Genomic DNA, 17607 nt, shown 5'->3' with positions numbered 1-17607 from the left:
CCTGGTCCTCTGCCAGCCACAAAGTACCCAAGCCTCTCAAGACTCATCTGTTCTCTTCTGTCCCCAAGACAGAATACCAGGCACTCTCCTTAGGGAGATGAGAGACTTGTTTCCGCCTCCCGTTTGACCTGGGGGTGCCGGAGGACCTCCTCTCTGCCCACAGGAATTCTGCTCCCAACACTGAGAGGCCATGAGGTGGCTTTCTTCTGTAGAGGGGTATAAATTAAAAGTAAAGTAGATTTTAAAGTTCAGTTCATTCATTCATATACATTGAGTACTGGTAAGGCCATTGTCCCACAGGCAGGTCTAATTTCAGCAGACTGCTTCATGTGCCTTGTGTGCACGTGAGCAGTGTTGGTAGCAGTGCTGCAGCAACATTGGGACTGGAAGCTCACTTGGGAGGCCCAGCAGTATGTGCGGTGTATCTGAGACTATAGTCAAGAAGAAGTCCAGGTTCTTCCCTCCTCTTTTTCCCTCCCCTTCCCATGACTTTCTCTGCTTTTTCTATTTTTTCATCATTTCAGAACCAAGCAGGGGCTTCCTAGACTCTGAACTGAAGATGGATGTTATAAAGTAATCCCATAGTAGCTCAGAATTGAGTATAATAAAGAGTTCTTTATTCAGGGATAGACTCACAGATCACAGTCCTCTGCATGGTGGGGAACAGGGACTGAATCGAGAAGTGGAGCACATGCAAGCTTTAAGGCTGCATTTATAATATAAGAGACCACGCCCAAGTGGGTTGGTATTTTAAAGGCTATTGGCTGAAGGAGTTCCCACAGCACTGAATAGTGGTTGTTTGTTTGGAGGGAGAAAGCACGGGGCAAAAGTGACCACCCCCTTTCTTTAGTCCAGCCTTCAGTTAGTAGCTCTAGCTTGAGCACTAGGTAGTTTGTCAACCACAGAAAGTTCTTTCCCACAGTTTTGGATCCCAGCAAGTGCAGAACCCAGAAGCTCGCAGAACATCTGGTGAGGGCTGCATCCTCTTCCAGAGAGGACCTGGCTACCTGCCTGCCACAAACCCAAATACATGTTCCCTTGTGGCAGAAAGCAGGCAAAAGATGAAAAGGTCCCCTTCATCAAGCCCCTTTGCAAGAAGGCCTAGCCCTGGTGACAGGATCACCTTTCAGTGGCCCCTGCCTCTCAGCCCCATCAAATTGGAGGTCAGCTGACAAGATCAGGATTTAGGGGCCATTCAGACCACAGCTCCTGCTCTGCCCAGGAGCTGCCTCACATGTGGATGAACACTGCATGCTATATCACTGCTGGGAGTGACCCTTAGAGCTAGTAGATCGTGAGTTTGAGGCCAGCCTAGACTGTGTAGCAAGACATTGTCCCCAAAACAAACAAGCAAGCAAAGGATGGGACTCTTCTTAGCTGTGCCACGAGCACAGATGAACCCTGGGGCTTCCCATTTCTCTGTTGCTGATGGTGTAACCTTTACTTTTCAGTGCAAATGGTCGAGAAAAGGCTTCATCAGGACGCGGTGGTGCATTGCTGACTGGTATGTTCTATGGCATCTGATTACTGTCTTCACTCCATAATTTTTCTTTTTCTTTTTTAACATACCAATCCCAGTTCTCACTCTCTCCCCTCCTCCCACTCCTCTGATCGTCCATCCACTCCTCAGAGAGGGTAAGGCTTCCCATGGGGAGTCAACAAAGTCTGGCATATCACTTTGAGGCCGGACCAAGTCCCTCCTACTGGATCTAGGCTGAGCAAGGTATTCCTCCATAGTGAATGGGCACCAAAAAGCCAGTTCAAACACTAGAAATAAATCCTGGTCCCACTGCCAGTGGCTCCACAGACTACCCCAGTCACACACCTGTCACTCACATTCAGAGGGCCCAGTTTGGTCCTATGCAGCTTCCCCTGCTATCAGTCCAGAGTCAGTGAGCTCCCATTAGCTCAGGTCAGCTGTTTCTATGGGTATTCCCATCATGATCTTGACCCTTTGCTCATATTATCACTCCTGCCTCTCTTCGACTGGACTCTGGAAGCTCAGCCCAATGCTTAGCTGTGGATCTCTGCATCTGCTTCCCTCAGTTACTAGATGAAAGTTCTATGATGACAATTAGGGTCGTCATCAATCTGATTGATTTCAGGGGAAGGCTAGTTCAGGCACTTTCTCACTATTGCTTAGGGTCTTAGCTGGGGTCATCCATGTGGATTCCTGGGAATTTCCCTAGTGCCAGGTTCCTTGCCAGCCCCATAATGGCTCCCTCAATTAAGATAGCTCTCTCCTCACTCTCCCTCTCTATTTTGACCATCCCATTCCCCATGTTCTCCTCTTCCCTCTTCTATCCCCCCCCCCAAGCTCCCAATTTTCTTAGAAGATTTGGTCTATTTCCCCTTCTCAGGGGGATCCATATATGTCTCTCTTAGGGTTCTCCTTGTTCCCTAGCTTCTCTGGGGCCATGAACTATAGGCTGGTTATCCTTTGCTTTATGTCTAATATCCACTTATGCGTGAGTACATACTACATTTGTCTTTCTGAGTCTGGGTTATCTCACTCAGGATGGTTTTTCTAGTTCCATCTGTTTCCCTACTAATTTCGAGATGTCATTGTTTTTCACCACTGAGTAGTACTCCTCCACTTCATAGTTTTGAGAGTGATTTTTACCCTTCTTTTGTATGTGTTGCAAACATGTTATCAAAGACTCTACTCAGTTAGAACAGGGCCTGCTGCTCAAACTGCCTTATAACTCCTCTTTTGATTGGTGGGTGATACCACATGGCACAGTGTTGTTTACTGTTCCCTGTAAGGTGGAGGTTCAGGTATACAAATGAAAGCCAGAAGACCTCTTATCCATCCTCAAGTGTGACCTGTGTGTGCAAGAGTCTACTGCACAGTTGAACTGGTAGGAAGTCCCAGGCCACAACGTTAAGCTCTGAAAGACAGCCTGAGGTTATTGGGCACAGTCCACTTACTTGTCTATTCAAGTGTATTCTTCCTTTGAATGAGCATTCTCCATAATAATGTCCACCTGAGAACCACACAAGCATGGCTCAGTTCTCAGCTCCTGAAACAGTTGACTAACCCCTGGTTTCTATAGTTGAGCTAAGGTACTGGCCTCTAGAGCTGGTCAGGACAATGTCCAGAATGGACATGGGGGAGAGGAGCAGAGGGTTCCTAATATAGAGCTAATGACCCAATCCAGGAGGTGGCTGGCCACCTGTGCCACCCTTTGTCCTCATTCTCAGGGACCAACTTCTCCCTATATGGTATAGGAGGGCCATTTAGGCATGGAGCTAGTGGCCGAGTTATTGGGCTCTCCTTCACCTTGCTGCTGAAGAAAAATGGTGAGGTCCAGTTCTAGTGCCCTGTAGAAGATGCAACATGGTAGTATGTACCTTTGGGATGGTGTGAAACCATTACCTGGTAAGGCAGATGGTCCATGGTAGCTAGAGATGCCTGGGGACTTCACCAGCCTGGAAAAGGCTGATGCAGACTTCACTCTGGCCTCATCAAGTCCCAGGCTGCATGCTCAGACAGTAGAAAGACAGTTTTCCTGCCTGTTTTCATACCCCCGTCTTACAGGGTCTCCAACAGTGGTTCATCCCTGTTGGTTTGTTTGTTCTTGGGAGCACTTAGAGAGAGAAGCATCCTCCTCCTTGAAGCTGGGCCTACAACTTTACAGGCAGTTCTATAATACTATCTTCTTATTTAAAGGAAATATTTTACTATTACTCTAGCTTACTTGGCCAGAGTGATGACTTATTGGAGATCTAACAGAAGACATCATGCCTTCTGGCCATGGGGAGACAATGCTGTAGTCACTCTGGAGTGACTAAGGATGGGTGCCTAAGACTTTGATCCTAAACTGAGGAAGAAGGTGGGATACAGAGAGGCACAGATCTGTTCAGGGTCATAAGGTCCCTTTCTTTGTTCATTACAGTGCCTTCGACTTGGTGAACATCCATCTTTTTCATGATGCATCCAACTTAGTGGCCTGGGAGACAAGTCCCTCGGTGTACTCGGGTGTCAGGCACAAGGCTCTGGGCTATGTGCTCGACAGGTAGGTGCTGTCCACTAGCCACCTCTGAGCATGGCTGAGGCTGCTCTGAGGGTACTTTGTGGTGGTTTCTGTTTTCCTGTTTGAGAGTAGCCCTCTGGAATATCAGCCCATAAGGAATGTAAATTCTCCAGCTCCATCCACTGGCTGAGCAACCCCTGAGCAAATGACTGCACATTACTTTCCTGTTTTCTATGGGAAAATGAAGAGAGCTGGGCCTTGAAGAGGAGGGGAAATGCAATGACAACGTGGCGTCTCAGAATTGCCACGGCTGTGTTTAGTTGTGGATCTAAGAATGGGTACCTCTGATGCTCTGCCTGGTTAACTCAAGGAAGCTCTGCTGCCCAATCATGGTGTTGCCCTCTTCCTGCTTTTGTCTTTTTCCTGTCCAGCAGGCCTGGTTGTGCTTCCTGGACACAGGGTGATCCCTGAGGAAGGGATGGTGACCTTAGTGACCACAACCTTCTGCTGGGACTCCCACATGCGCCTCTGTTATATCCTGTGTGATTCTGGATGGGTCAGGAGTAATGGACTATCATCCAGAGAAGATGGTGGCCTGCTGGGGGAGGCTGCCGGCGGGGCTACATGGCTTCTCTCTGACTTTGCCTACTTTCTCCCATCATTCAGTTTAGTTTTCCCAACTAGCTCTATTCTGCCCTGTCACAGGCCAAAGTAGTTTTTTTTTTTTTTCTTATTGATTAACCCATAAAACCAACACATATACAGAAGGACGTCCCACACCAGTGACCCTGATTGATAGAATGAATCTGGACCTGGGTACCAGTATCCATCTGACTTACAGATAGACATTCTCTGAAGCTCAGTCTGGAGAACACATGTGATTCTAGACTTTTCCTTATGGTCCTCAAATTGATCTTCTTGCCTTGTGATAGGGAAGGATCAACTCTGGTTTACTCCAGCCACTTCCTGCAGACCAGGGCAGATGGTCTTGGTTCTTTCTGAGCCTCACACTGTTTCCTGGAGGCCTGGCTCTGTCCTCACCCCAGAGCAAGGACGACACATTGAGCTCAGAGGAGAGAAAGTGGGGTTTTATCTGGCTTGACTTTACTCTCCTTTCCTCATCCCATGCTGACCTCCACTCAGATCTTAGCCTCCCTTTGGCCTGCGTCTGGTCTCCTTATGCTTTTCCATCCCCCACACCTTTACAGAGCGCTTCCTGTCTGGTCTCTGAAGTACCATCTGTGAGTACAGGCATTTTGCTGAGCAGAGGATTCTGCAATCCCCAAATCACCACCTGTCACTGGGGCAGTCATATTGATGGTTGCTGCGTCCCTGAGAGAGAACACACTGGTTGTGATGTGCCAGGTCCTGACCCAGGCAGCAAGAAAAGAGTGGCAGGATGCAGGACATTTACTGAACCTATACAGGCTTCTTAGAAGTGCGCCTGAAGGAAAAACAGTCCCCCAGAGCTCCCAGGGAGCCATCTCTAGTCACATGTAGCATGTTGTTCCCACACCATGAAATTCTTGAGGGCAGAGTTAGCAGACTTCCATGTTGGGAGATCCTAGGGAGTGTGCAGATTTCCCCCAGCATGACCAGCAGCCTAGGAAACTGTGTTGAGGGTCCCTGGCATCAGATGACATCCCAAAGAATAGCTGCTAGGGAGGTCCTTATGTTAGCCTTGAGCACAAGACCCGCCTCCTCCTTGTACCTTGAGAGAATTTGTGTGTGTGCGTCTGTGTGTGCGTGCAGTGTCTGGGTGAGTGTGGGCATGTTTGTACACACATATGTTTGTGGGGCTTGTACTGGACAAATTTGCCATAATCAGTGTGCCCCTAATGTAAGGGGCAAAGCTGGGTCCCCTGAACCATGGTGTCACTATAGGGTGGATTTGGAACCACTGAGCGCCTTACCATCTCTCTCTTCAGTGGCACATTAGGAACGTATTCCATGAGTTCCTCCTCTATTATCTTTATTATTATTATTATTATTTCTATCTGAAGTGGTGCTCTGCACAAGGAGTCAGGAGATAGTGTCTCACCCCTGTGCCACCATTAGACAGGCACAAGGCTAGTGGCCTCTGGAGACCATGTCATCATGCGAGAGAGGTCAGCCTCTGGTCCTTCTATTGGTTCCTTTCCTTCGTTGACCTCTCCGGTATAATGGAGGCCCTGGTGCTACTGGTATCATCCAGGTCCCTGCAAAAGAACCACAGATGTGGGAAACTGGCCTGATATTTTTCCTATTGTTGCCCCAGTCTGAGGGCTTGTCTTTAAAATCTGTATGCAGCCACACTTGTTCATCTGGGACTGATGCCCGAGCAGGTACTACCAAGCTTGGAGCCTGAACTCAGCACCCACTGTGGGATACAGCTCAGGCAATTGGAGATAGGTTTAGGTGATTGACCCCCCACAAAGCATCCAATTTCTGTGCATTTCTGTCTTCCCCACATAATCTATGAACCCAGAGGCCTTCATCCTTTGGTGTTCTCAACTCATTCTTCCTGACCCCTGTACTTCACCAGCCTCATTTTCAAGTACCTCTGGTGTGTGCCCTGCCCAGCCATGCTTGTGTGGAGGTACCATGATAATGTTGCCCACTGGCACCTGGAGTGGAAAAGTAACTGATGCTGCCCCCATCAAGACCAGACCTCCAAGGACAGTCCTGGACTGATAGTGTCTCACCTCAGGGTCATGTCTACATCTCAAGGGGATCGCTATAGTCTTAGGTAGGTGCCCCTGGAACCTCCCTCCTGGCAGGTTCCTCTGTGGTGCTGGTGCGTTCCTTCATGGGGCCGTCTTCCTGGGCTGGTGAATCCGCAGCCAGCAGCAAGAGCCTTGTCTGAGTGGTTCTTCCTGCTGTTTGCTCCATGGCCCTTTTTCTAGGACCTCCCAGGGAGCTGGGAGCTGAGAAGCCAAATGTCCATCAGTCCTGGTGACCATGGTCAGCTTGTCACTGTGGTAAGGCATTAGAATGTGTCATTGCCCTACACCACCATGCCTCCAGAAAAGCAGCTTTGGGGTCTGGGGGCCACTTTTCTGCATCTTTGCATTCCAATGAATGGCTTCTGTGGCGAGCTCAGCCAGCCGCAGATCCGGACCTCCGCAGCGGAGGGCTGGGCCGCTGGGCACAAAGGGGCACTCTGCAGGAGTGGTGAATAATGGCCCGCCCTTTCATCGGAAGGCTAACCTTTTGGCAGCCACCAGCAGACTGCATTTTACTGTGCTGATTGGGGAGGACAATGCTGTACTGGCCTTTGAATGGACACCGCCACCAACAGCGCTGTATTCACAGCAGCACTGGGAACCGTGTGAGCATTGTCTGCAGGCCCCACTGAGCTGCAGGAGACAGTGAGGAGGCTGGGATGGAGAGGCTGGCTTCTTTGGTTTAATCTCCCTGTCCAGCCTGTAGGTCCCATCAGAATCAGGGATAGACAGTCTTGTATCCCTGTCCACAAAAGGGGAAGAAAGATGGTGTTAAAACCAAGACTCAGCAATATGTCATAACTTGCCTCCAAATCTAAGATTATACTAAAGTAGGTTATAAGGAAAGAAGTCCAAGAGCCAGTGTTGACTCAACTCTCTAGGAGCTTCAGCGGTGAGCGGCATGCCTGTCTGCAGTAGAACTATTGCATGCAAAGACACATGTGTCCCTGAGATACCTGGGAGCCAATGAGGGACTGACTTCTCACTTCAGCAATGCAGCTAGAGTTAATTTGCTTTGCATTCTTTCTTTTTCTTGGCAGATTTGTTTTGGAGTTTTGTTTTTCTTCCTTCCTCCCTTCCTTTCTTCCTTTCTCTTCTTTCTTTTTTTTTTTTGTTTTTTTTTTTGAGACAGGAACTTACTCTGTAGCCAAGACTGGCCTGGAACTCACAGCAATTCTCCTGCCTTAGTTGCCTGAGTACTCGTATTGCTCTCATGAGCCACCTTGCCTGGCCAGCCAAGACTTCTTGTGTCAGATAATGTGTCTATTTTTGTGTGACTTGTAGGTTTTTAGCCTTAAATAGTTATGAAAAAATTAAAGTGTTTTAGATTTATTTATTATTTTATGTGTATGAGTGCTTTGCCTGCATGTGTGTATGTGTACCACACATGTGCCTGGTACTCAATGGAGGACAAAGAGAATATTGTATCTTCTGGGACTGAGCTGTAGATTCTGGGACTCAAACTTGGGTCTTTGTAAGAAGAAGTATTCCTAACCACTGAGTTGTGTGTGTGTGTGTGTGTGCGCGCGCGCGCGTGCGCGCGCGCGCGTGTTGGTGGTGCTGAGGGGAGGGTGTATATATGTATTTATGGGGTGTTGTTTTGTTCTGAGACAGCATCTTACAGTGTAGTCCTAGCTGCCTGAAACTTGCTTTGTAGACCAGGCTGGCCTTGAATATATAGAAATCTGCCTGTCTCTGCCATCTGAGTATTTAGATTAAAGGTGTATACTCCCACATCCAGTTATGAAAACATTTTAAAGAAAAGCCATAGGTGGTTCTGAGAAGTTCAGGCAGGTTCAGAGGCCCAGGATTTTGAAGGCATCTGTGTTAGGGCCTGTGGATGCTGGGATGTCAAAGGCCTCCACCCTCTTGTGGCTCCAGGAGGTGCCTGTGCTGGTTACACTGCTGTGATACTCAGTGTGATATTCTTCTTGACACGGGGTTAGCCTTTGGGGGCATCTAGGGTAACTAAACCAGGACCCCAAGGCAGCAACTGTGAGCATGCCCTAAAACCTTCCCGAGTGCTTAGCCCATGAAATGAGATTTTTTTTTTCTGCCAAGTGACAGGAGCCTTCAGTGTTCCCTTTGAAATGTGGCCTGGCTAGTTCAACAGAGACATTTTTACATTACAACTGTGAAACCCTGGCATAAAGCACCCCTCTGTCCCCCCATTATTTTCTCACAAACACAGTCCATTGTCACAGTGCTGAAGTTAATTTGATCAACATTGGGACATTTAACTTTTATGTCCAGTGAAAAGAGTTGTTTCATGCTCATTTTGGGCATTCAAAGGAAATGATTGCCAGAAAAATAATGTTCCTTGGGACAATCCGGAGCAATTAGTTTCCCAGGGAGAGGCTATGTGACGCCGGCTGCCACACAGCCCCTCTTTGTCGCTTTATGGATGGTCATCCGTCAGCTGTCAGGCTGCTCAAAGACCCCTCCAATCTAAATGTTTCTCTTTAGGCCGTTCCCAGAACTCGCCTTGCTGTTCAATGAGCAGAAGAAAAGCACTGCGTCTCTAGGCAAAGGCGAGCTCCCTGCTAAGGATCTAGGTCATTCCGGAATGCTCTGCTGGCTGGCACAGAGCTGTTTCTTGCACCTCATTTGCTGCCCACTGCCCTGGAGAAGGAGTGCAGGTGTTTCTGTGGACTGTTCCTACAGCCTAAGTTTTGGAGGCCTCAGGATACCCACTGTCTGGAGCTCACCCTGCACAGCACAGAATTCCCACAGCAAGTTGAAGGGCCTGGAGCCCAGACTTGCTGTGTGTGTCACCAGCCTGAAACCCCAAGGCCCGAGCAATATGTTCTTCGTTTTACTAAACATGGATCCAGGTGTCCGAAAAGCATGTAGAAGGCTGTGACGAGAAAAATCACACACCTCCTCTCAGTGACTGACATGTGCATTTTACCTTTCTTCTCTTTTCTGAAGAAATGAAACAAAGTAAGGTACCGTTGGTACTCTGTGTCTGTGTCCTTAGCCTCTGTGACTGCACGGTGCCATCTGAGTTCAGTGTCTAGGTTTCTTTGCATGCTCCATGCTATTGTCTCACAAGTTGTGCGTGTGTGTGTGTGTGTGTGTGTGTGTGTGTGTGTGTACTACGTATGTAAATATTAGCAGCGATGCTCAGAGAATGCCGGAAATGGCTTCCTCACATTCAGCCTCCATCTACAGCATGTTTCTGCTCTGGTGGCTTCTCATCAGCTTCCCCTTGGTGGAGCCTCACCACACTTTTATTGAGACCCCTTTGGAGGGTCTCAGTATTTTACTGAATGGTGTTTTCCTCACTTCTGACCAGTCTTGGGGAGGCAGCATGATTTTTATTTACCTGGAGCTGGTGAAGCTAAGCGTTGCTTTGAGTGCTCGTGGGCACCTGAGGCTTACAGGCTGCTCCGTTTCTGGAAACCTCAGCTGTGGTTTTTCCTGCTAGATGCCTAATATAAAGCATTCAAAAGAGCTAAGGTTCTTGCATGTGGCCTGTGGGGTTTTTGTAGCCAGTGGAGCTGTCTAAATGTGAGGAGCATTCACTATCTTGACCCTATGCTTAGGAAACAGATGAGAATGATGACTGACTGAAAGAGAGGACCAGCCTTGTAGCCAGAAGGTGCGAATTAGAGGCTTGGAGCCCTCATTCTAGGGGTGCACAGTGGGCACAGAGTTCCCCAGCAGAGTGTGACATGTATCACCAAGGAGCCTGGCTTTTGCAAGCTTGGGACAGACCCATGTGGCTGTGGCCCAGAATACCCCTAGCACATAGTGGATGCCCAGCACACTGACGCTGAGAGATGGAACCCATCCTGTCCAGAGGAAATACCCAACCTCTCAAAATTCCACCAATAATTTTAGTCTTTACTGGAGTACTGGGAAAGTAGGTGGAGTCCAAGTTACAAGGAGCCTTGGCCAGTAGCTTACAGAGTCTAGGTATGACCCATGTCTTCCCTGCCTGTCCTGTTGTCCTTTTGTCCAGTGCACTAGGGCTGGATACTGTCCCAGGTAGTGCTGGATGCTTCAGCAAAAGGCTTCAGACAAGGGACTTGACTGAGATTCATTTCTTGCAATTCTGGAGGCTGAAGTTCAAGCTAAGGCCAGCAAGCCAGGCTCTAAAAATGGCTTATGGACACTGTGCCCTTACATGGTAGAGAACCAACAACTCTGGGGGCTCTTCCTTTCCTGTCAGGTTCCCTCTGACCTGGTTAACCTTCATGACTTCTTTATAGGCCTCTTCTCCAGTGCCGCAACCCTGAGTCATTCCCTAGAAGAAACATACCAAGCTTGGACCATAAGCCTGCTAAGATGCAGGCTGCCATTCACATGGGGAGTAGCAGTTCCCATAGGTCAGGATGGGGAAGTTAGCTCACTTATCAGAACCAATTGGTCCAGGTTGTCAGTGTTCTGCTGCAGGAAGCAGACCTATATGGTGCTGGGGGCAGGGGCTTCAGAGTGCCCTGGGCTTGATGGAAGCTGCTGGAGGAATGAAATGGGCTGTCAAGGTAGGAAGATGGCTGTGTGGCGAGGGCTATGCTTGGGGTCAGTGGACTAGTCAGGAATGAGGAATGTGGTGCACTAGGACTAGGCCTGAGGTCCTGTAAGCCACCTCAAGCTGTGTTGGGTGTTCTGTGGTCCTACTACTGCTGGGTTTTGCCTCTTTGCCTTTGAAGTGTTACTCTCATATCTCGGTCAGACCCTCTGTACTGAGGGCCCCCAGGATTTCAGGTCTCATGGGGATAGACCTTGTCTCCAGCAGCACCTTCCAGGGGGTTGGTTGAGGACTGAGGGCCTGAGAGGTTTCAGACTGGTTGTGCATTTATTTTGTTGGCTGAATTTGCTTTTCTGACTGGATGACTTATGAGGAAAAGAAACTTAGGAAATTAAATCACCCTCAAGTATTTTGGGTAGTTTAGTCACTTTATATTATCAGTATTTTAGCTACATAAGATTACTTGCAACAAACATGGTTTCTTCCATAGTTGAGAACAAAACCAACCTTCGTTGATCTCTAAGTTTATATAGACTCCGCAGTTAAAAGTAGAGTGCCAAAAGATTGAGCATCCCAACCATTGGTTGAAGAGTAAAAAGGAGAGAAAGCCAAGCACGTCAGGGGATGGCATGAACGAGTCATGGCTCAACCCACCTTCCAGACCTTTGCAGCTCCTTGGTATGCAAAAGGAAGCAAGCCGCCTGCAGGCTATCATCTCTCATGCCCTGTGGGATGTTGCCTTGGTGCCCTCTACAGCCTCAGTGGCCTTAGGGACCATCAGCAGGTCCAGGACACCTCAGGGCTTCTGTGACATAGAACTGCAGTTGAAAGGGTGACTTTTCACTGTGACTTTCCTCCTGAAGTCCAGAACCCATTGCATTGTGGTAGGTAATGTCCTTAGATCAGGAACAAGGCCCTGGCCAGATAGAAAAAGTCACCCTTCCCCCAGTGGGGCTGTCACATCCTGGAATCACCTGTCAGACAAGAGACACCATTTCCAGGCCTAAAAAAATTGATTTTTATGGCTCTTCTTGTAATTCTCTTTCTGAATAAGGCACACGATATTGATGTGGGCCTCCTTTTTAATCATAATAGCCACTGACAAGGTAATTAATTTTAAAACAACTCTTTTTTTTCTGGTCCAAATGGCACTATGTAGAAATTAAAAGTGAGTGCCGTGAGGGCCGCCGGCCTGGCACTCAGGCGATTGCCTCGGCCGTGACAGCCCCTTTATCTTGCTGCTTCTGTGCGACCTTCAGAGATGGGCGTTGTTATTAATTGGCTTGGGCTATTATATCAAAAAGAGCAGGGTAGGAAAGCATGATAAAGTTTAGGTTTTTAATGATAGTCTTACAGGAATCAAGACATGCCAGTGAAATTGCCTTCCTGGGTCATCGCAGGCCCAGCATGGGGTGCAGCCAGGACCCATCAGCACCTCTCATGTGAGGAATGGCCCCAAAGCAGCATTCCCTCCCTAAGCACACAGCATCTAAAGTTAGTGCACTCAGCTTAAATCTGAACTAGGCTTTTTAAATAATTTACTTTAACATGGATTCTGCCATTTTGATTAGCCAAGTCGTCGTGCGCTGTTGCTGTTGGCAGTTTCCGAGACCACACCTTTATGTTGCTCACCAGGCCTTTGTCTGCATATCATCAAAACTTAGTGCAGTTCATTGTGTTTGATGCTCACACTAGCTGATGACAGAAAAGGACCCGGCTTCCACTGTACCACACACGAGCTTGCAGGTCCATGTGCCCACGTAGACACACGATAGTATCCTGTGAATTCACTTCCTCCTGTGATGCCTTCACACTGAGCTCAACTTTGACTTGTTCTACATTCTCTCGTCTGTGGGTACCATTAGCCTCCCAAGATGCCTCAGCATAACCTCTCAGCAGCTTTGAACACTGGCTGAGTTGTTTTTGACCACAGGAAAAGCCAAGGTGTCCTTTCCCAGCTCAAAACTTGAGGCGTTTGCGCAGATTGTACTAGAAGAGAGAGAACCCTTGAAGTGAAGGTGTAGTCAAATGTATTTGGCTCAAGAAATCAGTACTGATGAACGCAAGTTAACTCTCTTCTCTGCTTTACCAATAAGTCCTTCAAAGCCATGCCTATCTGTAGAGATGAATTCTAGGTGTGAAGTTGGATATACGTATCTGCAACCTGTGCACGTAACATATTAGTGATGTGTCTGTGATATGTACTTAGCATATGCCTTTGTGAAACATAGCTTCTGAAGTATGTATGTCATTCATGTGTGTGCAGACATTCATGACAATGAAAAGTTCAGATCATCTGTAATGTTCATTCCCATTAAGAGAAGTGTAAGTAGCCAGGCAGTGATAGTGCACGCCTTTAATCCCAGCACTCAAGAGGCAGAGGCAGGTGGATCTCTGAGTTTAAGACTAGCCTGCTCTACCGAGTAAGTTCCAAGACAGCCAGGACTACAACACAGAGAAACCCTGTCTCAAAAAACAAACACCTCCCTAAGCCTGGATGGAGCAGGGAGGGCCTTGGACTTCCCACAGGGCAGGGTACCCTGCCCAATCTTAGAACTGGAGGGAGAAGGGGGGAGGGTGAGTGGGGGAGCTGGAGGAAAATGGGAGTGGGGGGGGGAGTGGAAATTTTGAATGGTATTATTTATAAAACAGTATTTAAAAAAAAGGAGAAAAGAGGGATGGAAAAGTGAAAGTAAAGGAAGAATCGTGTGTCTGCAATTCTTGCAGTCTGGGGCTGAGATAGGTGTTCTAGGCCAAGCTGGTCTTTGTAACAAAACCAGAAAACAAACAACAACAGGAAAAACACTAGTAAACTTGGTTAATCCTGGAGTCTTTATTGTTATGGATACTGGATTTCCTAAGGTACACAAGTTCCATGATGAGCATGGGGAGGACATGGAGTCAGTTCTCTCATTCCACATTTATGTGGGTCCCAAGTATTAAACTCGGGTCTCCAAGCTTGCACAGCAAGCACCCTCAACTGCTGGGGCATCTCACCAGCTCTGTTCTTTTGCTTTCTCATGGTAGATATTTTTGCTTACAAGATAAAATAGTAAATATTCAGACATAGAAAGTGTTTCTGTCCAGAATATGATAGCCTTCATTCTTTCAGCCATCCCTGCAGCTACTCAAGCTGGAGTTCTAAAATACAGAGTCAGGAAGAAGAGGGATGGACAGGAAGGAAGAGAAGAGACAGGAGGAAGTGCATATGTATGGCACAGCACCATAGACACGGCACTCTCTTGGGAAGAGAGGCCCAGGCCCATCTTCAAAGAGCTCATCACTATGTCCAGACCATGGGAGTCTCAACAGCTGTACTGGCCCCAAGCTGCCTGCCTCAAGTGCCTGCTCCCCATCCAACCCCCAAGAGGAGGGCAGGCTGGTCACAGTCAGGGAAGGTAGTCTAGGACTCCAAAACCAAAAGTGAGATGTTGGAAACAGGTTGAACTATGTGGAGATAGAGCTGGTTACAAGCTAGGCCACAGCCTTTGGAGAGTAGGTGAGAACGAGGCAAGCAGGGAAAGGGGGAGGGCATCAGGCCTCTGGGTTCTGGCATACTGTCAGAACGGCTCTCTGCTTCCTCTAGACTCCTGGCAGAATTTGGGACCCATTACTCAGCACTCTTGTGTCCCTGCCAGAAGCATTGGTGTCCTCACCCGAAGTCAGCATTGCGATTTCAATCAGTGGTTTTGTTGTTGGTGGTTTGTGTTTATTAAAAATATTTTTATTTATTTCATACATCCATCCTCCACAGTCCCTTCCTCCAACCCCACCACATCCCCTCCCACCTTCATCTTCATGTCCTTTACAAAATATAACTCACTAAGTCCAGTTAGTGCTGCCTCCATGCGTGTGGGCATGGGGTCATCCCCTGAAACATGGGTACCCTATCAGGGGCCACACTTCTAAGAAAATTGACTCTCCCTTCCCCACTAGCTATTAGCTACCAGCAGCTCTTTAGTAAGTGTAGTGAGGGCCATCTCCGTCTTCACTCAACTGTTAGATGGCTTAATCTCGTGCTGGTAACCCCCGCTGATGGGGGTTCGTGAGTGTGGCAGATGTGTCATGTCCAGGAGACAGTGCTGTATGGCACTGTTCCCCATCCTCCAGATCTTATTCTTCCCAACTTCCCTTCTACACTGTTCCCAAGCTTTGATGGGCAGGGGTGATATTGGTGTTGATAAAGATGGTCCCTTCAGGGCTGAGCACTCAACAGTCACTTATCTTCACTTATCTTCGAGTCTTTGAATAGCCCTGAGTCTCTGTTAATCACTGGCCACGGCAGACAGAAGCTTCTCTGACAAAGGTTGAACGCAGAACAGTCTATGGGTATAAACATATCTAATTGGAACGCGGGTTGATAATATGTGCATTGAGCAAAACAACAGTAGAAGGTTCCCTCAAGAGTTTAAGACCTCCACAGCTGTGGGCTTGTGACCAGGTTTACAGTGGCAGGCATGAATTTCCCCTGTAGAGCAACCTCAAATGCCATCTGAAAATGTTTGGCTTGTCTTGGGGCTGGTTAGAAGGGGAAAGTTGGTTATTCCCATAACAGTCATGCCACTCGTATACCACTGGGCTTATCTTGCTGGTGAAGTAGTAGCGGTTTTTTTTTGTTGTTGTTGTTATTTTGTTTTGTTTTTTTATTGTAACAATGCAGGGTCCAGCACTGGATAAACCCATACTATCTTTTCTCCCCAGCAACCTGCATATCACCTTTGAGGCACTGTGAAACAGGGTGGATTTTCCTGATCATTTGTAGATTGATTTCTCTATGTTCTACAACAGTGCTTCTCATCCTTCCTAACTCTGCAATCCTTTAATACAGTTCCTCATGTAGTGGTGACCCCAACAATATAGTTATTTTTGTTGCTACTTCATAGCTGTAATTTTGCTACTGTTGTTAAGCCATAATGTAAATGTCTGTGTTTTCTGATGGTCTTCAGTGACCCCCGTGAAAGGGCCACTGTCCCACAATCAAAGTGCAACAATAGGACAATAGGGTCTTACCATGTAGTCATGTAGTGATGGTGAGCAACCAAGAGCATAGATAATAGTCTATATTGTTTGGGAGAACTCTGGAGTCTCCCTGATCAGAAAGTTGTAGAGTGCTATCCTATGCTTGACACTGAGATTTTCATTTAATAGTCTATGTTTTCTGGGAGCAGTGGTGTCCACCCGTTAGAGTGCCAATATATAAACTTCTTTTTAAATTATTATAGTATTTTTAAATTAGCTTACAAAGTAGCGAGTTTCACCCACACCCTGCTCCTCTATCACTGCTCCTATCCTTCATTAAACTTAGTATTCCCTCCCTTGTCTGTCAGGTGTGTTGGCTGTCCTTCTCCCCTTTAGGACTTTTCCCCTTGTTCTTCCCATGGGCCTTTTCTGGCTTTCTAATGTCTATACATACTCTTATGTTAAACTCACAAATCTTAAAATTCATGTGAAAAACAACATGTGGCATTTATCTTCCTGAGCCCGTGTTATCTCATGATGTTTTCCAGATCTTGTGGGTTTTGTTTGGTTTTGGTGTGTGCTCATTGTACGGTACTCATTGTACAAGGTTCTAGGTTTCATAAGGTCTTTTTTTTTTTTTTTTTTTTTTTTTTACAATGTGGTGCTGAGCGGTGGTGGTGCACACCTTTAATCACAGCCCTCAGGGGGCAGAGGCAGGCAGATCTCTGTAAGTTTGAGGCCAGCCTGGTCTACAAGAGCTAGTTCCAGGACAGGCTCCAAAGCGTCTGAGAAAACAGTGTCTTCCAGATACAAGACCAATGCACATCTGAACTCACAGAGACTGTGGCAGCACGCACAGAGCATGCTCAGGTTCACAGATGGGATTCCAGTGCTGAGGAGGGGAAGTGGGCACGAAGCCCCACCCCTAACACAGAAACTATCTCCATTTGATACCCATTTGCAAAGAAAAAGCTATTTTGCTCCAATGGAGTCTCACTGGGTATATTAACTATGTGGGCAGGGCCCATGCCCAGCAGTAGATGACCAACAGAAAACAATGATATTTTTTGTTTGTTTGTTTTTTGTTTTGTTTTTTTCGAGACAGGGTTTCTCTGTGGCTTTGGAGCCTGTCCTGGAACTAGCTCTGTAGACCAGGCTGGTCTCGAACTCACAGAGATCCGCCTGCCTCTGCCTCCCGAGTGCTGGGATTAAAGGCGTGCGCCACCATCGCCCAGCGAAAACAATGATATTTTTGTAGACTTTGTCTCTTACTGCTTTGTTTGGGCATTTTTTTTGTCTTACTGTTCTTTTGCTCATGTACTGTGGTTTCCAATTTTGTGTTTTTATGGGTTTTGTATGTGTATTTTCTTTGTCTTAAATTGTTTTTTAGAGAGACAGGAAAGGGCTTGGAGTTGGGTGGGTGGGGAGTGGGGAGGATCTATAGAAGGAGTTGGGGGAGGGGACCCATGATCAGAGTATACTGTGTGTG

At 47.4% G+C, this 17607-nt stretch overlaps 1 protein-coding gene across 2 annotated transcripts in view; it reads left to right on the top strand.

The window, feature by feature from the left end:
• Inpp5a (inositol polyphosphate-5-phosphatase A) overlaps positions 1 to 17607 on the top strand; it is a 195420-nt gene that overhangs the window by 132749 nt on the left and 45064 nt on the right. For both annotated transcript variants that reach the window (XM_041666416.1, XM_041666418.1), the window contains exons 7-8: positions 1452 to 1504; positions 3900 to 4019. In XM_041666416.1, coding sequence (XP_041522350.1) covers positions 1452 to 1504; positions 3900 to 4019 — 173 coding nt within the window. The remainder of the gene's footprint in view (positions 1 to 1451; positions 1505 to 3899; positions 4020 to 17607) is intronic.

This window comes from Microtus oregoni, unplaced genomic scaffold (assembly GCF_018167655.1).
Source record: "Microtus oregoni isolate MIOR12 unplaced genomic scaffold, Mior012 000016F_ref0000370, whole genome shotgun sequence".
NCBI lineage: Eukaryota > Metazoa > Chordata > Mammalia > Rodentia > Cricetidae > Microtus > Microtus oregoni.
Note: the sequence above shows the minus strand (reverse complement) of the source record. Positions and strands in the feature narration are given on the sequence as shown.